At 40.9% G+C, this 22,530-nt stretch overlaps 1 protein-coding gene across 2 annotated transcripts in view; it reads left to right on the top strand.

Annotated features, from left to right (window-relative positions):
* The window catches only part of scarb2b (scavenger receptor class B, member 2b), an 83,901-nt gene that overhangs the window by 9,896 nt on the left and 51,475 nt on the right, over window positions 1–22,530 (top strand). The window contains exon 1 of one of the 2 annotated variants that reach the window (XM_017686796.2): window positions 12,470–12,821. The exons of the other annotated variant lie outside the window; for it this stretch is intronic. Coding sequence (XP_017542285.1) covers window positions 12,699–12,821 — 123 coding nt within the window. The 5' untranslated portion in view covers window positions 12,470–12,698. Of the gene's footprint in view, window positions 1–12,469; window positions 12,822–22,530 lie in introns of those variants that run through there. 2 annotated transcript variants of the gene reach the window in all.

Raw genomic sequence — 22,530 nt, 5'->3', positions numbered from 1 at the left:
TGTTTGCTCTCTTTTTGTAATGTATGACTGACTTTTGCTCTTTTTGTACTGTAAGATGAATATGTGCTCACTTTTTGTACTGTAAGATGAATGTTTGTTAATTTTTTGTACTGTAAGACAATTTTTTTTTTTACTGTAAGGCTATTTTTTGCTCAGTTTTTGTACTGTTAGGATAATATTTGCTCACTTTTTGTAGTGTAAGGCATTTTTTTACGGTAAGCCTAACTTTTGCTCACTTTTTATACTGTTAAGCTGACTTTTGCCTACTTTTTCTACTGTAAGGCTACTTTTTGCTCATTTTCGTACTGTACGGGTAATGTTTGCATCACTATTTGTAGTGTAGATCTGCTGTTTGCTCACTTTTTGTACTGTAAGACTACTTTTTGCTCATTTTTGTACTGTAGGGGTAATGTTTCCTTAATGTGTTCTTAATTTAACTTTTGCATTCATTTTTGCCATTGAAAGCAATTCAACCATTTGCATATAATCTTATATTCATATAGCCTCAACACAATTGGTTATACTGTGCACTCATTTACTGAACATGACATATTATGACAATAAGCTTGAATTGTATTGGAGCAGTAACTTACGCTCTGAACAATTTTCATGTATTATGCAGTCAGTGCCAATAGGTGGCAGCACCATGGCATGTTTATTTTTAGCTGAGGCAGACATATTTTGTCTGTCTCATTCTCTCTTTCTTTCTCTGGCTCTCAGTCTTCCCTCCTTTCTATTTCTTTTTTCAGAGAAACAGATCCACACCCAGTACTGAGGAAGGACGCTGCTGTAGTATTGTAGTGTTGTTCATGGATGCTCGAGTCCCTCTGGTCTCTCTCTCTCTCTCTCTCTCTCTCTCTCTTACTCTCCCTGTCTCTCTGTCTGAGAAGCACGTCCACACCCAGTCCAGCAGGAAGGTTTGGGGTGGTGTTTTGTTATGGTCACCTCGTGGTGTCCAGTGTGAAGGTCAGGTGTAGTTCCTTTGTTCTCAGTGGGGGCTCGTGTTACGTCTCGTTTCATTTCCCAGTGTTTTGGTCTCACACACAAAAAAAAAAAACTTTCAGATTCTTTGTGATTTTTCACATATATACATGCTCTGTTGAACAAGTAGTAATTATTCATTTTCTGTAGATATTTCTCAGCAGATTAGACATAATAAGACCAAATAAGAGAAAAGACAGGAGCTTCGGACAGGCGTTTCTATTTAAAGTCTAATTGAGTCTCCTGAAAAGAATAGAAGCTGTACTTAAGGTAAATATTTATACACTGAACACTCACACACCTGCTATTAGATTTAGTTGTTGGATTTATCTGTTATGTAATTTCCTGTTGCAGTGGATGACGCTGTTGCCTCACAGCAAGAAGGGTCAGGGTTTGATTCCCCGGCCGGGTAACCAGGGTCCTTTCTGTGTGGAGTTTGTTACTCTTTTGGTTTGGTAGTAAATTGCCCATAGTTGTGAATGTGTATGTCTGTGGGTCTGTCCTGTGATGGACTGGTGGCCTGTCCAGGGCGTTTCCTGCCTTCTGCCCAATGACCACTGGGTAGGCTCCTGCAACCCAGGAGGATAAGTGACTTAGATGATAGGTGTGTGTATGTTTTCTACTGTAATATGTATTTTGAACTTGTAAATAATAGCTGGAAATTAAACAAATGGACGAGCACATTGGTTTAGCAGTAGTCAATGAAGATGGGGCAGGTTGTCACCTATGCCTTTAGCCATTAATTAAAGTGATTCGAACATTTAAAAAAAAAAAAAACATGGACCACTGACCGTTAAGCACAGGATGTTTTGTAGAAAATGGAATGAAAGTGTTTTGTCCTAGCTGTCTGACTAGTCCCTCCCTGCATCCCTGTGTCCGTTGATATGAGCATTGCTGTCAGTTTTGATGTTTTTGAACTGCTGACCATTTCTCATGGCCCTTTTTGCTCAGAGAAGGTGATAAGAAAGGCTATCTCTCTTTTACAGCTGCTTTCAAAATGCATCAGTCATGAGCAGCACTGACCAATAACAACTTGTTTGGCCACTTTAATTTGTTGAAGCTTATTTATGTTTTATGAGCTCCACTTATGACGGTTGTAGTGTTATGTACCAATAAAGCCATCATTTGTTTCTACATGCCTGTTTTCTGCCCTCACACACTTAAAAAAGGGGATTCTTTAGTAAATAAAACGGTTCTATATAGAGCCAAGAACACTCAAAGGACCCTTTGCTTGATTAAAAGGCTTCTTTGCGCCATGAAATGGTCCTTCAGATTGATGTGTGAATGTGCTGTAGATAATTATATATAGAACCTTTTGGAAAAGGGGTCTATATAGCACCCAAAATGGTTCTTCTTTTCTTGTAAGTTTTACATCGTAACAATAGAAGAACCCTTTTAGGTGTTCTACAGAACCATCCATTCTTTTTGTGTTCATGGTTCTATATAGAATCATTTTGATCACTGAAGAAGCCTTGAAGAATCACCTTTTTTAAGAATGTAGAAACAATAGCAGAACCCTTTTTGGTGCTATACACATAGAACCATCTACAGCCCATTCTCTGTCAATCTGAAGAACTATTTCACCATAAATAGAACAATTTAATTATACAATGCATTATCTAAGTGGTTATGGTTCCATATAGAACCATTTTCTATACTAAAGAACCCTTGAAGAACCTTCTTTTTAAGAGTGTACAATTAAACAGACTGTAACTGCACCTTTAAGGCTGCTATGTAAATGAGCTCTGTTCTGATTGGCTGGCCTCGTTCAAAAAGCAGTGCTGGCTGAAACATTCCTTATGACTTCAGCATGATGGGGAGGGGCTAAAGTGCTATAGGATAAAATATGTTTTGATGTGTTGGCTTTTGTGACATCACAGACACAAATTCAAAACAGCCTGTTTTTTGCAGTTTTATTGCCAAATATGGACGGTATTGTTTAGTTGCGTGAACGATAACTTTCATAATGTTTACATACGCCATCAAACTCTTTTATTTAAAAAAATCTGGAATACGTAGTTCTCCATGATATGGGCCCCTGAACCCTCACGAATTATTTTGCTCAGAGAAGGTGATAAGAGAGGCTATCTCTCTTTTACAGCTGCTTACAAAATGCATCAGTCATGAGCAGCACTGACCAATAACAACTTGTTTGGCCACTTTAATTTGTTGAAGCTTATTTATGTTTTATGAGCTCCACTTATGACGGTTGTAGTGTTATGTACCAATAAAGCCATCATTTGTTTCTACATGCCTGTTTTCTGCCCTCACACACTTAAAAAAGGGGATTCTTTAGTAAATAAAACGGTTCTATATAGAGCCAAGAACACTCAAAGGACCCTTTGCTTGATTAAAAGGCTTCTTTGCGTCATGAAATGGTCCATCAGATTGATTAAGAATGTGCTGTAGATAATTATATATAGAACCTTTTGGAAAAGGGTTATGTAAATGAGTTCTGTTCTGATTGGCTGGCCTCGTTCAAAAAGCAGTCCTGGCTGAAACATTCCTTATGACTTCAGCATGATGGGGAGGGGCTAAAATGCTATAGGATAAAATATGTTTTGATGTGTTGGCTTTTGTGACATCACAGACACAAATTCAAAACAGGCTGTTTTTTGCAGTTTTATTGGCAAATATGGAAGGTATTGTTTAGTTGCGTGAACGATAACTTTCATAATGTTCACATACGACATCAAACTCTTATTTTTAAAAAATCTGGAATACGTAGTTCTCCATGATATGGGCCCCTGAACCCTCATGAATTATTACTTAAACATGATAAAATGTTTTAATGAGTTTTTGTTGCTTGAAATTGCTTAAATAATGGAAATTTTTGAACAAAAAATATTTATTTCTAAAAAATTTAGTGGGTTACTTGGTAAATTGGCGACAATGGACAATCGTACCATAGCACCATCAAATTTTATTTTTCTCTAAAAACATTTTATCCTTTTATTGAAAAACAAGAACAAACTAATCCTTAGTGAAATGTAGGACCCGGTATTTACAGATATTGAAAATTAATACCATTTAAATTGGTATTTGGAATGTATCGTAATAACAACATAATAAAAAAAAAATCCCGGTCATGTGATGTCATGAAGTATTTGTCCTTTCAAAGTAAAAGACCCTTTTTCCACAATTAAATTAGAAAATACAGATTTTATATTACTGCTTTTTAGTGAAATTAAGATAGTAAGATAGATAGAAAGTAATTGCCGCCATATGGCAACACCATGCAGTAGAGGTTTATGAAAGACGGTGGGATTTTGAGGGGGGATTTAGGGGTTTGTAAAGGGTTAATGATTATAACGCTTCAGCTGAGATCACAGATGTTCCACTGCTGTTACTGAAGCTTAGCAGAACTGCGTTACAGTCCATATAATTAAAATGGAATTAGTCTTTTTTATGTTTAAATAAAGTTTTGTGCAGTACAGGAGTCACAACCCAAATGTTAGGAATAACCATTTTGTCCAAACCACCTCAGGAGCCTCAACATTTCATGTCCATTTTACCATCGTGTCTGTAAATGTGTCTCCGTATGAGCTAATGACCTAGTTATAGGCTAAAAAAAAAAAACATGAAAATGAAGACTTAATTTGCTCTGCTTTAAGCTGTAGCTCAGCTATAGCAGCTTTTCTCACATCTCCAGCAGGAAACTTTTCCTCTAAAGTAGAACAGTTTCTTGTAAAATGTCTCTCAATGTTTGATTCCTGATGAGGTTGAAGTTGCTTCTCATTCGCCAGCTTCTTGTTCGAATTTTCACGTTCCACCTTAAATGGTCCTTGAGGCAACAGAATGTAACTGCTGCACCATTTAAGGTGGAACGGGACAATTTGACCAAGAAGCTGTAAGAGAAGAAGATGATTTTTGGTCTTTGTCAGTTTCTCGTTGAACGTAAAGCGTATCAGGAAACCAGCTGGAGTGATTATAAATGCAAATAAACCCATTTGTCTCAAAATGATCAGTGTTTGTCTTAAATCTCTCTCTTTGCCATTTGATTAGCTGCTACCTAGGCGAGATTGTTGTCTGCATTGCTATGGTGACCAGCAGTCTGTGTGCTAACCTTCAGGGTTACAGGGTGATTAAGCAGTTCTACATGATCAGCAGAGCTTTATTTTACTGTAAAGGAGGATTATTTTATTATTACCTATAAGTCTAATTCAGCTGTGAAACCACAACAAGGCAGTTGAAAAGCATGTAGCATGTAAACATAGTTTTAAAAAATGCAAAAGCAGCCTTAATTTATCTTTGTAATGCCCTAAAGGCCAACACACTTGCACAACTCCACCTATTCGGCCTAAAGCAGTTTAGTTCTGCCCATATACACTGAAGTTATAAGCAGTGTTTAAGGCAGAATGAGGCCAGCCAATCAGCACAGAGGTCATTTACCTGCATCAGCCTCAAAGGCACATTGTGAAAACCAGGCTGTTTAATTCTAAGGGATTAACAGAGGTTGGAAAACGGTCATGTAGAAATGAATTTAGTACATGAAACCACAGACGTCATAAGTGGACCTTAGGGGGATAAATAGAATGGAACAAATGTTGGATTTGGGTCCTGTATGACGAAAATAAGCCAACAGTCGCATTATGTAATGACAAAGGTCATTGTGCTGGCTTATTGCTCGCCTTAAATGTGCTTTGAAGCAATTTGAGGAACTCTGGAAATGTCAAAGTTCCTCAGTTCACCCTGACCATTAGTTTGTGAAAGAGCAGCTGGAGGCACATTGAGATATAATGCTCTTTTTAGGAGGTTTCCTTAAAAATACAGCCTCTCAATGCAGCAGCATGGATCCTAAAGTAAACAAGAAAGAGCACAAACATCATCCGCTCCTATATGGGAAAAAAAAACCAATATATTTTTGCAATGCATGAAAATGGCCAAAAAATGTATTTGTTAAATATATTTTTAAATGCATTTATTTATACTTCTTATATATATTTTTCAACTTTATGCAGTATTCAGAGGTGGACAAAGTACACAACTCATGTACTTGAGTTAAAGTAGAAACACCCAAGGTAAATATTCCTCCAGTAAAAGTAGAAGTTCCTCCCTTTAGACCTCCACTTGAGTAAAAGTACTAAAGTATTTACCTTCAAATGTACTTAAGTATAAAGTAAAAGTACTAAAAGAGTAATTCTGGCTCTGATCTGGTCCTGTTATCATTTTTATAACCAGACTGGCTTCATGAACTCATTTCAGGTGAAAGTCCTCCAGCGTCTCTCTTGGTAAACCAGTCTTTTAATAGAACGTCATTAATTAGTGACGCTGACGTCTATTAAAATGATCAGAAGCTCAAAACACTGAAGGTAAACAGTTTCCATCAGGGAGAACCGAGTGGCTCTGAAATCACTTTTTACACACAAGCAAAGTTTCAGTTTCAGATTTATTTACAACTTAGTTCCAAGTTTAAGTTGAATAAAAACTGGCTTTAAACTCAGGATCACAGATGAGCTCCTTTACTATGTTGATCTGTAGGCGTCTGTTCATAAACATAAACCAGCCCAAACTCATTTACTATAAAATGAAATGGTGTTTGTAGAAATTCAGAAAAAAGCCGCGTCAGTCTCGACTGCATATGTGGACATATTTCTATATTGTGCTCTATTTACACAAAGTTAGGTTAGTTCATCATTTATGTTGAACAGACTCTCCCAAAGTTTTACGCTGCTGCGCTGACGCTGAACCGTGTGCTGCACTGGGTCGGTATGACCAACAGGTCAAAACCAGCTCTAAACAAAGTGACCGCTGGGCCCTGATTGGTGCTCTGGCTTTGCGCTTCTTTTGTTTTGACATGTTATGTTTTTATACACACAGAAACCAAAAGGAACGACAGATTTCTCAAAATGTAGGAGGAAAAAGTCGGATATTAGACTCTGAAATGTAGTGGAGTGAAAGGAAAAAGTCACCCAAAATGGAGAAACTTCAGTGCAGATACACCAAAAAAGTACTTAAGTACAGAAACTAATTACATTTACTTAGTTACAGTTCTCCTGTAAAGTTACCATTTTGGAGATACAAGGTTTTGTTCTGACACCTGCGATATATATATATATATATTTGTTTTTTTTTTTCCATACGGACATTTTGGAAGAACTGCTCTGGTTGCTGGCTGCCCTTCATCTTTTGGGACAGATTTGACTCGTTTTTAAAGCTCTAAAGTGGCCTTAAAGCACCTCCGTACCTCCTTTAATGTTCTATGTTCCAACACACAATCTTAGATCTGGAGATTGTGACCTTCTGCATATCATCCAGGCCTCTTTCTACTTGAGTAAAAGTTCCTAATTCCCTTTTTAATGATTGTTAAACAGGAATTTTCCACCAATTTTTCAAACTTTCCTCATATTTCAGTGTCTGAGATGCAGTGATTCAGAGTGGTTTGGTGTGAAATGATTCCATGGTGGTGATGGGAACCAGGCGTCACCATGACTACAACACAAATATAGACATTTTATTTACTATCCAGAACTACCAGTGAACCTACATGAGTCTTATGAGTTTATATGGAACATTGATGATGGGAAAATAGTGGAAAATCTGGAATGATAAGTTTTCTTTGGAGACTATTTTGTGTCTCATTGCTCTGCATGTATCCGTCCACCATGAATGGTTCTATATAGAACCATAAACGCTCAAAAACACCTTTGCATGATTAAGGTTTCCTCAGATTGATGGAGAATGTACTGCAAATGGCTCTGTTTAGAATCCTTTGAAAAGGGTTCTATATAGCACCCAAAAGGGTTCTTCTACTCTTGCAAGCTTGAAATCACAACAACAGAAAAACCCTTTTCAAAAAGATTCCACACAAAACCATCTACAGCACATTCTTAAGAACCCTTTAATCATGGAAAGGGTTATTTGACTGGTCGTGGTTCTATATATCTTCACTAAACTAAACAACCCTTTGAACAACTGTCCTTTTTAAGAGTGTATATAGAACCATGAACACTCAAGGAACCCTTTGCATGATTGAGAGGTTCTTAGCCTCATGAAGTGATTCTTCAGACTGAGTCAAGAGTCATGTACAAGCACACAGTGGAGTGAAATTACACTCCTCCAGGAATAACATGTTGCAACAAGGAACAAAAAGTACAAAGTACAAACATGCAGACATGGTGTGCAAACAAAACGCTCAGTCCTTGTGAGTTTAAGAACCTGACTGCTTGAGGAATAAAGCTGTTATAGAGTCTGACAGTGATGGCACGGATGCTCCAGTACCTTCTACCAGACGGCACCAGTGAAAAAGTCCATGTGAGGGATGGATGGGGTCGTCCACAATGCTGGTGGCTTTCCGGATACAACGTGTGGTGTAGATGTCCATGATGGAGGGGAGAGAGACCCCGTTGATCTTCTACGCTGTAGGGTCGTGCGATCTGAGGCAGTGCAATTCCCAAACCAAGCGATGATACAGCTGCTCAGGATGCTCTCCACAGTCCCTCTGTAGAACATGGTGAGGATGGGAGGGGGGAGATGAGCCTTCCTCAGTCGCCACAGGAAGTAGAGGCGCTGCTGGACTCTAGCTGCTGGACTCTTGGCTATGGAGTTGGTGTTGAGGGACCAGGTGAGGTTCTCGGTGATGTGGACACAGAGGAACTTGGTGCTCCTGACAATTTCCACAGCAGAGCCAGTAATGTTCAGTGGGGGGTGGTCACCTCGCACTCTTCGGAAGTCGACAACCATCTCCTTAATTTTGTCTACACTCAGAGACAGGATGATGGCTCCGCACCAGTCCGTTAGCCTCTGCACCTCCTCTCTGTACGCTGCCTCGTCGTTCTTGCTGATCAGACCCACCACAGTCGTGTCATCAGCGAACTTGATGATGTGATTTGAGCTGTACTTTGCTGTACAGTCATGAGTCAGTAGAGTGAACAGCAGTGGACTGAGCACACAGCCCTGAGGGACACCGGTGCTCAGTGTGGTGGTGCTGGAGATGTTATTTCCAATCCTGACTAACTGAGGTCTCTCAGATAGGAAATCCAGGATCCAGTGACAGAGGGAGGCGCTCAGGCCCAGCAGGCTCAGTTTTCCAATCAGCTGCTGAGGAATGATGGTGTTGAATGCTGAACTGAAGTCTATGAACAGCATTCTGACGTAGGTGTCTTTATTGTCCAGGTGGGTGAGAGCCAGGTGGAGTGTGGTGGAGATGGCGTCGTCTGTTCAGCAGTTGGGGCGATATGCAAATTGCAGTGGGTCCAGTGAAGGAGGAAGCTGGTCTTTAATGTGCCTCATGACAAGCCTCTCGAAGCACACCTTCGGCACAGGGATGATGATGGTGGATTTGAAGCACGTTGGAATGACTGCAGTGCTCAGAGAGATGTTGAATATGTCTGTGAGAACATCAGCCAGCTGTTCGGCGCATTCTCTGAGCACTCTGCCCGGTATGCTGTCGGATCCTGGTGCTTTTCGTGGGTTGACTCTGTGTAGAGTTCTCCGCACATCAGCAGTGGACAGACAGTACCTGTTCACTTGGAGGAGGTGTGGTTTTCCTCACTGTCGTGCCGTTCTGTGCCTCAACCCGTGCATAGAAGTTGTTAAGCATGTCTGGAAGGGAGGCATCACTGCCACAAGCAGGTGGAGGTGACTTGTAGTTGGTGATGGCCTGGATGCCCTGCCACATGCGCCGTGTGTCAGCAGTGTTTTGAAGTGCTGTATATGGTTCTATACAGCAGCAACAAAAGTTCTTCTACTGTTATAAGCTTGACATTGTAACAGCAGAAGAACTCTTTTTGGTGCTATACAGAACCCTTTTCAACAAGGTTCTACACAGAACCATACACAAGGCATTCTGTATAAAGTCTAAAGGACCCATTCACAATCCAAACAACCCCTTTAATCATGCAAAGAGCTCTTTGAGCGTTCAGGGTTCTATACAGAACCATGCTCTTCACTAAAGAACCCTCAAAGAGCCGTCTTTTTAGGAGTGTGACTCTTAGAATCTCTCAAATTGCTGCCTGTTGTTCTTTACCCTGTGTGTAAATTTCATGATGAATGGATCAAAAGAAAAGTCTGTTCTTTATAGTGGTGGTGATAGGAGCCAGGCGTCACCATGACTCCAACATAGATATAGACATTTTATTTACTATCCAGAACCACCAGTGAAGTTACACGGGTCTTCTGAGGTTTATATGGATTGTTGATGATGGAAAATAGTGTTAGTAGAAAACTATACGTTTTCTTTGGGGACTATTTTGCCTCACAGCACCCTGCATGTATCCCTCCACCATGAATGGATGTGGTTTAGGCCACAAAACCGTCGTCCATTTCATATAATACCTTTCTCTGAGGCCGCACTGACCCCCTCAGCCCACTGGTTCCTCCGCTCTGAATGACTCTGTTTACATCTAAATGACTTCATTACAGTGTTGCTCCATCTGCTGAACTGCTTCACCATTGCTCACTCTGGAATGCAGCTCTGTTTTAGGCCAAAATGATCCAAAAACAGAAGAACAGGTCAGTTCCCAAGCCTGCAGGTCTGTAGGGGAACTCCATGTTGTGTATCTCAGGCCTTTCAGTTCAGTGTAGGCTTTGTTCAGCTACTTTTACTTCTCCATGAGCCTCTGTTGACCAAAGCTTTGACATAACTGTAGGTTTTTAGCTCCTCTACTCACAGTGGAGTCACTTCATGACTTGCTAAAGAGCCAGTGGGCTGCTTTAAAGAGGTACTCCACATTTTTCAAAATCTCTCCATAATTAAGTGGTTAAGATGTAAACAGAGTCCTTCAGAGTGGTTTGGTGTGAAACGCTCTGTTCTAGTGAAACTTACAGGGTCAGCACTGTTCACAGTGGTGGTGATAGGAACCAGACATCCACCTCTAAAAGCTCCCTCACAGAGAGTTATTACTCATGGTGGAGGGATACATAACATGCAGGCTGTTGTGAGGCAAGATAGTCCCCAAAGAAAACTTATCATTCCAGATTTTCCACAATTTTCCCTTTGTCAACATTCCATATCAACTCAGAAGACTCGTGTAGGTTCACTGGTGGTTCTGGATAGTAAATAAAATGTCTATATGTGTGTTGTAGTCATGGCGACCCCTGGTTCCCATCACCACCACTGTAAAGACATCAGAACCATTTCGTACCACACCATCCCAATTTCTCAATGCCAATTTGCCTGGGTTCCTTGCATCGTCACAGGGCTCCTAAGAATGTACTGTAGATGGTTCTATATAGGACCTTTCTGAAAAGGGCTCTATATTGCACCAAAAGGGTTCTTCTGCTGTTATGATGTCAAGCTTGAAACAAGAGAAGAACCCTTTTGGGTGTTATATAGAACCATACACGGCACGTTCTCCATCAATCTGAAGAACCACCTCCCCATGCGAAGGGTTCTTTTTCATGTTCACGATTTGAGATACGTCTTCAAAAAGATGTGTCTTCAAGAGTTCCTTCGTAAAGAAAAGGGTTCTAGAACTCAAAGAACCATTTGCCTAATTAAGGGGTTCTTTGCATCACGAAAGGGTTCTTAACGATGTGATGTAAACGGTTCTTTTGAAAAGGGTTCTATACACCAACAAAAGGGTTTTTCTGCTGCTATGATGTCAAGCTTGTAACAACAGAAAAACCAATTCTACCTAGAACCATCCACAGCACGTTCTCCGTCCATCTTCTTTGAGTGATCATAATTTGATATAAGCTCTCTTTAAAAAGATGGCTCTTCGAGGGTTCTTTAGTAAAGAAAATGGTTCTGGTACTCAAAGAACCATTGGCATGATTAAAGGGTTCTTAAGAACGTGCTATAGATGGTTCTAGGTTGAGCCTTTTTGAAAAGGGTTCTATATAGCAACAGACGGCTTCTTGTATTGTTATGCTTTCAGGCTTGTACCAACAGAAGAGCCTTTTTTTGGTGCTATACATCCTACACAGCACACTCTGAAGAACCCTTTCATGATGCAAAGAACCCTTGAAACCCTTGGAGCCTTTAGGCTTTCATAGGTCTGTATACAACCATTTAACTTGCTAAAGAACCCTTGAAGAGCCGTCTTTTTCAAGTGTAATATGGGGAACTAGTGGTCTCCTCTGATGACCATTCAGCCAATTCACGTTACAAAGGTTTTCAGCAGGGGTGACCTTGTGCACCACTGAACTGGTGGTTGGTTAGTGTAGTAGGTAACACCTCTGCCTTCTACGCTGTAGACTGGGGTTCAATCCCCCACCAGGGCAAGCTATACCAATTGGAGTCCTTGGGCAAGACTCCTAACACCGCTTTGGCCTACCTGTGTAAAGTGATCGCTCAGCAAAATGCCATAAATATAAACTAGGCAGAAATTTCGAAAAATGGGTGGACGTCCCCTTTACAGGCTTCTAATACGTACAAGTAAAACTGCACTGTATGAATGCAGCAGTGGCTGGACTCCTCAGCGTCACCCCACACTGCGCGGCTCTCCTTTCCCAGAGTTCAACACAACCACATGGCTAGCCGTTGCAGTCAGCGGGGGGCTGAGCTTGTAGGAGCGCGCATATCACAGACCGCGCGAAACAAACCCAGCCCTCCCACGTGAGGCTCTATAACGCCATGACTCCGAGCTGCACGCTCATTCATTTCACCCCGTCAGCTCAGAGCGAGCGACCGCAGGCTCCAAACGCTCGCGCCTAAACTCCCCCAAGCCCGCGTGGCTCTCGCGTCGTGCCAGACTCCCGCGTGCCTCTCCTCGTGAAGCGGGGGGCAAAAAAAACCAACGCAGCTCAAGTTGAGTTCGCCCTGATTCCGGACCATGTCTCGCAGCTCGTGCGCCGTGTACGCCAGCGCCATCATCAGCGTCCACCTCATCATCATCGGGATCGCGCTGCTGGTGGCAGGGGTCTTCCAGACCCTCATTAACGACCGCCTTAAGGGGGTGAGTGAGCGTGCACCCTCCGCGTTTAATGGGGGAATGCTTGATTTTCTTACTGCAGAAACGGGAGAAGTTGGTTACAGCCTTGTAGACCTGTTTAACAGTTTAATAGAACTATTACAGAACTGCCTTCAAGGATTACAGAGTTGGTTACAGCCTTGTAGACCTGTTTAACACTTTAATGGAACTATTACAGAACTGCCTTCAAGGATTACAGAGTTGGTTACAGCCTTGTAGACCTGTTTAACACTTTAATAGAACTATTACAGAACTGCCTTCAAGGATTACAGAGTTGGGTACAGCCTTGTAGACCTGTTTAACACTTTAATAGAACTATTATAGAACTGCCTTAAAGGATTACAGAGTTGGTTACAGCTTTGTAGACCTGTGTAATAGTTTAATAGAACTATTATAGAACTGCCTTAAAGAATTACAGAGTTGGTTACAGCCTTGTAGACCTGTGTAATAGTTTAATAGAACTACACTAACCAACCACTGTTATATGCTGCCTTAAATGTTTCCAGAGTTATTTGCAGTCTTATAGACCCACTTAACAGTCTTAGAGAGCTGTTATACACTGCCTTAAAGACTTACAGAATTGTTTACAGCCTTATAGACCCATTTAACAGTCTAATAGATCTATATAAAAGTGCCTTAAAAAAAGTTACCAGACTTGTTTGCAGTCTTACAGACTCACGTAACAGTCTTATAGCGGTGTTATAGAACTACCATACAGGCTTATGAGTTGGTTACAGCCTTGTAGACCCACTTAACAGTCTTATAGAGCTGTTATACACTGCCTTAAAGGCTTACAGAGTTGGTTACAGCCTTACAGACCCATTTAACAGTCTTATAGATATGTTATAGAACTGCCTTAAAGACTTACAGAATTGTTCAAAGCCTTAAAGACCCATTTATCAGTCTTATAGAGCTGTTATAGATCTGACCTGAAGGTTTGCAGAGTTATTTGCAGTCTTATAGACCCACTTAACAGTCTAATAGAGCTGTTATAGTATTGCCTTAAAGACTTACACAGTGGTTTACATTCTTAGAGACCTATTTACAGCCTGTTCAGCAGTCATATAGAATTGTAGTAAAGAGCTGCAGAGCTGTTTACAGCCTTATGGACCCAACAGTCTTAAAGAACTGCTATTGAACTGTATTAAAGGCTTAAAGATCTGACCTGAAGGTTTACAGTGTTGCTTGCAGTCTTATAGACCTGTTTAACAGTCCTAAAGACTGGAAACAAGACTATAAGGCTTTGACACAGTTCTATAACAGTTCTTATAGACCTATTTAGAACTATTAGCCTTAGAACTATTACTGAACTCTTAAAGGCTTACAGAGTTGTTTACAGTTTTGCAGACCTGTTCAACAGTCTTGTTGAACTGTAGGACTGTCTTAAAGCCTTACAGACCTGTTTAAAGCTGTATAGACTTGGTTGGCAGTCTCATGGAACTGCTATAGAGCTATATTATAACCTTCTAGACTTACTCACAGTCTTATACATTTAATATACACGTTTACACACCTGAATCATAGCCTTACATACCTCTGTATAGTTTCATTCACCTAGTTTACTCTGCTAACTTTGTGTTTGCTTGACATTAATATGAAGCTTTCCTCTCTGCAGAAACTTGTTCAGGCCTTTAATGAGGGGTTTTGCCTTTGGGTTGTGGCTTTGACAGCCTGGGAAGAAGGTGCTAACAGACTTACAGACTTGCTCAGTCATATAGGACTGTTAACAGTCTTATTGACCTTGTTTGCCTGAATGTACCTACTATATCGACTTACAGGCCTTATAGATTTGCTTAACAGTCTTATGTGCCTGATTTAAAGCCTAGTAAACTTGAGGCCTGAGGATAGCTACAGTCTTGAGATTCTTTTTACAGTCCTGTAGACCTACAGTGTTATGTGCCTGTTATGTAGCTGTCAGGCAGTGTTATAGGACTGTTTGTTGCCTTGCATGCCTTAAAGCCCTACAAGTCTCACAGTCTTATAATGTCATTCTGAGTCAAACACAAATGTTACTGGACGCTAATGGACCTGTATTACACCTTCACATGCCTTCCAGGCATATAAGACTTACAGTTACACACATACAGTCTTCCACACATTCTGTTATACAGAATTATACACACGTCTTATAGGCTTACACGCCTGTCGCATGCTATTTCATGCTGTAAGCAGTTTCTATAGCCTTACACGCCTGTCGTACGGACTTTATATGCCTGTTGTGCAGTCTTGTGTGCCTCTTTTACGGCCTTACAAACTCGATTACAGCCTTACACATCCATCTACAGCCGTGTACAGTTGTCTCCCTGCGTCCGTCCACTGTAAAAAACACCATGCACATTTGTTCAATAAGCGGCCAGCGCCAGCTGCCATAGCAAGTTCTGTCCCATCAGTCACACTATAAACAGCTTCCAGATGTTCGAGAACATCAGCATCCCCTATTTTTCGGCCCCGTTCACTTTCTTTTTCTGCCAGCACGCCAATGATCAGGCCATGTTTTTGTAGCTTTATCAACTCCATCAGCTGTTCATGAGTACGATTACTCCCACAGTCTAACGCAAATTCTCAGCAGATGGGTTTTGTTGTGGCTACATAGGCTTAAGTTGTTTTTACAGAGGCATCTTCTCCTTTCACTTATCTTCACATCGTACATTTGCACTAGGACAGCAGAAACAGTACAGAAACATTGCTTATGCCATTAGGTATACATGTGTAATTAGGTGATACATTGTTTACAGAGTAACTAGGCCAAACATTGCTGGGATTAGATCCATTTGAACATGTTGTCAGAGAATGGCCCCTGCCCATCAAAAGTTTGGGGACACCCAGCTTTTCAACAACAAACAGAAAACTGTTTTTATCTTCTGTTTTTGCTCTTCATACTGTGCTTAAAGCCCTACGTTGGCATCTCCTAGCACCCAAACTTGTCAGGCGTTTGAACCACCTTTGGGCCAAAAGAGTTGCAATCTGTGCTTTTAACTACAGTTTGAAAAGAAACCTGGCAAATGACTATTTAGGCAAAACCAGCTCCATACCAAGGACGACACTTTGGTGAACACCGTGGCGGCACGGTGGCGTGGTGGGTAGCACTGTCGCCTCACAGCAAGGAGGGCCTGGGTTCGATTCCCCGGCCGGGCGACCGGGGTCCTGTGTGGAGTTTGCATGTTCTCCCCGTGTCTGCATGGGTTTCCTCCCACAGTCCAAAAAGACATGCAGTCAGGCCAATTGTGTAAAATGATCAAATTGTAATTCGCTCTGGATAAGAGCATCAGCCAAATGCTGGTAATGTAATGTAACATAAAGGTGCTGAAGCTAAAGGGTTAGCACTTAGCTGCTTTATGATCACTAAATATTTAGGATTTTTTTTTTTATTGAAGATCTAATACTTCTCAAAAGGTCCGCAATATTTTGAACTACTGTGCATGCGTACTATGGTTTGTTTATAGGCAGATAAAAAATGCACTCCAAGTAAAGAATTTATGGTCAGAATTATAGGAACATATTTATTGATTATATTATATTAACAATTAACAAGCACTGTACCAAAAAACATCAAGGTGTTCCTTTTTAGCCAAAGGATTTGGAGACCTCTCTGGTTGGAAGAGTGTAATTACATGCAATTTGGATTGTGGTTCATGCCCCTTTCTTGGGCAGATGAATCTGATGGTTGAAAGAGAATTTAAAGAGAACTGAGTCAAAACTCAGTGAAAGGCGTGTCTTTTAAGGATGGGAGTGAATAATTTAGTGTCATCATATCAGTATAATGTTAACTTTGAATTTCAGGCTTAAACATTGAGCCACTTTTTTGCGTGGTTGTGTTAGACGTGTGATGTGGTCCGGAAAACTCCCACAAAATTCAATCTGACACCTCTGACTTTTGAATTAAAGGTTCGGGCTTTACTGACTGACGTATGAACACCAAAGTTTTAGCATGTGGTTTTCTAACTAATAGGACATTTAACTTTCAACCTTAACATTACAGTTAGTGAATTCTAACAAAATCTGATTTGATGCCAATGAAATCCCACCTCACAGACTCTGGATGTTGCACATTCGTGAAAAGCAGTGATTTCGTCATTAATGGTGCAAAATATGTGAACTGGCCTGGTGGTTTGTAAAAAGCGAAAGAAATGCAGAAAAGTCCTCAAGATAAGTGGACACTTGGGCCACAAGTGGCCACATTAAGTGGCCAAAATGTGATGTGTTGTGGCCAGAGGCCCGGAATAGACAGTGTTGATCTGGTAGTGTAGTGAAAGTCCAGCCTTGCATGGAAAATTTCAAAAGAAAAGACTTTTTCCAAGTCCAGCAGTCCTGTCACTGTATAAAGATTATTCGGATTGTCTTATGCTGTGGTAAAGTTTTGGGGGGAGTTCCATGCCGGTGTTCACACAAAGAGATATGGAACTTTGTTCAGGCTGCAGTGAAACTCCAAAACACCAAAGCTGCATTGTTATCTGTGGCGTGTAAAATGAGCTCAGAGCCGTTTGTCATCTGCTCATCTTCCCACCAAACGCTATATGCAAATCACTGTCGCACACCGTAACTAATGGCTATTTAATGCGTCTGAGCGGACTGCTGGGATTCTTGGTTTTAGGCAGGGCAGGGGGGGGAATGTTTTTGTGAATTTCTAACAGAAACCTCAATCATAGCTACCCTGTATTTCCTCCTTACCCCAAATTAGTCAATCAGCCAAGACAGGCTTGCTTCTTTAGTTTTACACTGGAGCCACAAGGCTAATGTTCCTGCTAACAAGTAATTGAAGCCAGTTAGCATGGTGCTACACTTTTCTTTGAGTTGTTGTTTGTTCTTAAGAACAGTGACGCCACACAGCGTCTTTCATGTGCTAAATCGAGGCCACAAATCTACAGTAAGTGACGTGGCTTGAAATGTACACAGCAAAAGGAGTCAGCCTAAAGTCTTAAAACTAAACAGACAGATGCTAATCGTCAGTTTTTACCTCAGCAAACGTTATTAGCCCAGTCGTCACCTTTTAGCTTCAAAACAGTGAGTTTGTTCACAGTGAGTTAAAAACCTGTTGAGTTCACTAAACAACGTTAAAAGTTCTGTTTTGTTAAATCTATATGTGAGTGTATATGAATACGTTTAAACTTGATGTTTATAGGCACTTTTGCTGTGAGACTTCGTATGTGCTTTGTGCTAACCCCAATTAACCACTGTTGGCCAGCTTATGGTAAAGCGGACAGCCCACTGGCTTTTGCTCTGTGTTTTCCAGGAGGCCAAAAAAAAATGTGACAAAAAGCCACAAAAAGTCACTAATTATCCACTCACAGTCCAATATAGTTATCTTTCGTTTATTTCTTTCATTCATTAGTCTATGTATATTCATTTAGTAAATCATTTTAATAGTAGTATCATATATAAAGCCGGTTATACAGCAGGAAACAATCTGGCAACATTTTCGACAAAATCTCTTTAAATTTGTCATGAATCATTTTTTCCTCACAATCATTTGTGCGCATTTCGAATATCGGAGGAAGGAAAAAGAGGAAAAAGATCTTGTGCTGGACAATAATCTGAATGGTCGGAGGGTGGACCAGCAGTGGCATACAGTCACTTATCAAGCCAGTGGACCAATATATGCTCACTATCTGGCGCCAGATACTCTCATTGAAGGTGCAGTAGCCTTGAGCAGGCTGCAGTGATCTTTCTGAGGAATAAACAGATGAGAAACATAACACATAAGCTCTTCACTTCCCTATGGTGTCATATAAGTTCAGACATCTTAAGGTTTTTAGCCACAAAGCTAATATAGCTAATATCTTCGAAAACATAGCACAGGCCATCATGGCTGGTCACCAGCAAAACTGGCATGTGTTGTGTTTTGAAGGACCAGGCTGGGTGACCAGATAAACCAGCACTAGGCTAACAAAACCAGATTAAACCAGCACTGAATCCTGCGCTGTTTTATCAGCAGTGAGGTCATGGCTGATGATTAGCATTGTGCAAACTACAAGCATAATTCAAAACACATTTGCCTCAATTGCCTGTGTCAGTCTAAATGGTAAATTTAATAAGCTTTGTTTATATCTAGAGTTTTCCTTTTTATATCAATTTATAACAAACTTTTGTACAATTTCTGCCACAGCTAGATAATGAATTATTAACAAAAACACACTGTACTCCCGGTAGCGTTTAGCATTCATTGAAAACCTCCAAATACAATGGAAGCAAGTGAGTCAGGGAATAGAAAGCTAGCCCAGGGGCAGAAATAACATCCAGTAACCCAACCAACACATTTTACATCCAGCCCATGTGTGCTAAATCCCAGATCCCAGTCTGACAGCTCCCAGAATGGAGCTTGTTTTAGAGACACCCATTTTGAAGATCTGTTAGGGAGTTCTTTTTTGAGGATGGTCAGGTTACCATCCTAGCTTTGGTGCCGTTACAGTGTAGATTGATACCGATCAGTTTGTGAGATCTTGCCCAATTCTATACAAGAACTGGAGATGGGCCTTGTACTGATGTAACTTTGAGATGTGTGGTTTTACAAATGTGTTGCACAGTATTACAGTTGTTGGTTTTGCTGTCAGATTGTCATAGCAATCTGACCTCAAGACCAAAACAGTTATCACAACAGATCTTTTCAGGATATGCTTGCACTTAAGAATCATGCAGATGTGGGTTTGTCGCACCCAAATGCTCCCGTTCGTTTTAACATGTTTAACTGCTGTGTTTCATGTATTTATCCTGCTAGTTCACTTGATGGAGTAGAACAGCAAGTGACGGATATTCCAGCAACACAAAGCTAGATGCCACACAGCTCAAACTTAGAAGCCATTTAAAACCCCTAGAGAGCTTGTGGGGCTGCGACCACTATTAGGAATGTGCAATCTAGGTGGCTAGGTGGCTAATTTCCTATAAAACACCTTTAGCTCCCATTAGAAAATCATCAAATGGATTCGGAATCAGCCATTAGTAATCTGTTAAAACATTAGGATCCTTTGCACTATTGGTTTTTTTTCAGGGTATTTAAGATGAACAGACTGGTGCTAATAGTGTTTTCACCTCAGCTAAGGTTAGTATCCTAGCCTTGCCTTATACCTTTTGGGTTCTAGAATGTATTTTGGTTGAAAATGTCTATAACTCACCATTTGCTAAAAGTCCTAAGCCAGGGTTTCTCAACCTGTGGGCCATGGATCACTAGTGGGCCCTGAAGCAACCTCTAGTGGTCCGGGGGCCTGCACGCAGGGCGAGGCAGCAGTTTGGAGTGGGCCAGTAACAAAAGAAAAAAGATTATATTAATAATAAATATTAATCAAGAAGTACAATTAAAAACATTGGAGTAGCAGCTGATTAAACGTCATCAGTTTCAGTTGTGACGCAGTCAGAGATGGAGAAATTTCTCAGGGCGTTTTGACACCTTCCTTGTTTGATGTGGCCTTATCACACCATTTTGTTTAGCTCTCTCTATTTTGGTGTGTCTGAATACTCCACCCGTACTACAGCAGAGAGCTGAACCGGTCCGCAGGTCTCGGTCCAAATGAACCCTGGTTCAGTTCACTGCTGGTGGGAGCACATTCTCTGAATTCATCAAAAGAGCTTGATTTTGGCTTCTTTAGCACTGTATTGTCAGCACAATCTGCCTGTCTGACTTTTTACAGATTCTCAGCACGAGCCACGGTTAAAAATGATAGACGAACCATAAAATAATACAGAAGAGACGTTTTTGATTTCAGTGCATGGATTGTATTTTTGGGCTAATTATCAGTGAGCGACCTGAGTGGTTAAATTCAAACTGATAGACCAATGACAAAGACGCAGATACCGGGCAAGGTTGATTAAGATTGATCCAAAAGCCTGACTGAGTGGAGTGAGCTAAGTGTGGTTTGTCTATTTCAGATGAGGCTCTAAAGCACATGTGTCAGGCTCCAGTCCTCACGGGCCTCATCAGCTTATTAGTTGCTAATCTCTGCAACACTTTGGCCCGGAAGGTCCCCAGTTTGACACTTTGGTCTAAAACCCCAAAACTAAAGAGCCCAAATGATTCCTTTTTTGAAGAAAGCCAGTGAAGTATTTTTTTAGTGAAAATATGATGGACTGCAGCTGCAGATCGTAGTCTACATCTATCATATCTATGTTGAGTCTATGGCTACTATAACGGTAAGGCGGTATGACCCAGTATAAGCCCTCAGACAAAGAACAGCACTGTGCACGGAAGAGCAATGCAGAATTTAAGGGCCTCAGTAGAAAGAAAAGTACCACATTCTCCTTTTGCATCACAGTGTGTCATTTAGTGAACACAACATAAGAATTTTAGTGAGTGTAGACTTGCCAGACTGGCAATTTAATGGATTTGGAAAGAATGCCAAAGCATAAATAACCGGCCAAAAGAGCAGCAGTGGTGCTGAGTGAAAGAACATTACTGGTTGGCAAAGAACTGGGTGGACCAGTGGTTCCCAACTTGGTCCTCAGGGCCGCCCAGATGGTCCAGTTTTCTCGTTCATCCCTGTATGTTTCATGTTGGATCAGAGCACTGATGTGGATTGTCTGGGTGGCCCCGAGGACCAGGTTGGAAACTAGTGATGTGGACTATATGATGATGATATGTTATTATTATTGTGTGATATATTCTGTCACAATAGTCTTTTCTATGTGTGTGTTGCATGTGGCACTCACTCGCTCACGTTTGGCAGGCTGAAGATTCTCCACAAGGGGGGCACCATTGGCACTAGTGTTTATCTGGATAGCACTTTAGTTGAACTCTGCTACATAACATTGACATAAGTGTGACATAAACATGGCATGGCAGATCTCAGATGATGACAAAACAGATTTTGTTTTCATGTTACTGTTACCGGTAATTGTAATGACAAATGGCATAACGTTTGAGGTTATGGCAGCTTATTTCACATGTTATTTTTTTTGCTGTGTATTCTAATAAGCCGTCATGATATCAAACATTTTGACATCTGTCATGACAATTAAACATCACAATGTTGTATTACTGAACATAATATGTCAGGACAGCATATAGCATTTAACTGAATTGGTTTGTGGTATGGCTATATCAGTGTTATGTAGCAGGATTCAAGTAAACTGTTCCCAAATGGTGCACTGTTGCTGTAGGTCTCTCTCTCTCTCTCTCTCTCTCTCTCTCTCTCTCACTCATATACACACACACTCACACACACACACACACACACACACACACACACACACACACACACACACACACACACACACACACACACACACAGATGTAAACATAGCTACGTCTGGTTCTTGTCAGCCCAGGTCATGAGAACTATCTGTCAGCATTACCAGCACACAGAGAACCTGCAGAGTTAAAAGAGGAATGAGTGGCCTCTCAGCTGCCCTGCAGGCCATAAATGATGAATGAGAGTTGAATGTACAGGCCTCACTATCCACATGCATAAAGCAAGTTATTATTAAAGCAAGATCTGTGATCTTATCAACAACCAATCTGCAGCTTAACTGTAGTGTTTCATAAGTGGGTCTTCCGTCCACCACTTATTGCGAATTTTGGAAATGAGCATAAAAACCTGGGTGGAAAAGTTTGGACGAGGTAGTAACATTGGTTTATTGATGAAGGTGGAATGCGAAAAACGGTGATGGAAACTGTTGTTGGAAAATGTTGATGTAGTTCTATCAGAACTGTTTGCATGCTGGGTGATTTAACTGAGAGGCCTCATTAAACAGGCCACTGATCCAGCCA

This window comes from Pygocentrus nattereri, chromosome 16 (assembly GCF_015220715.1).
Source record: "Pygocentrus nattereri isolate fPygNat1 chromosome 16, fPygNat1.pri, whole genome shotgun sequence".
Classification (NCBI taxonomy): Eukaryota; Metazoa; Chordata; class Actinopteri; order Characiformes; family Serrasalmidae; genus Pygocentrus; species Pygocentrus nattereri.
The sequence above is the reverse complement of the archived record's forward strand: the minus strand, read 5'-3'. Positions and strand labels throughout refer to the sequence as shown.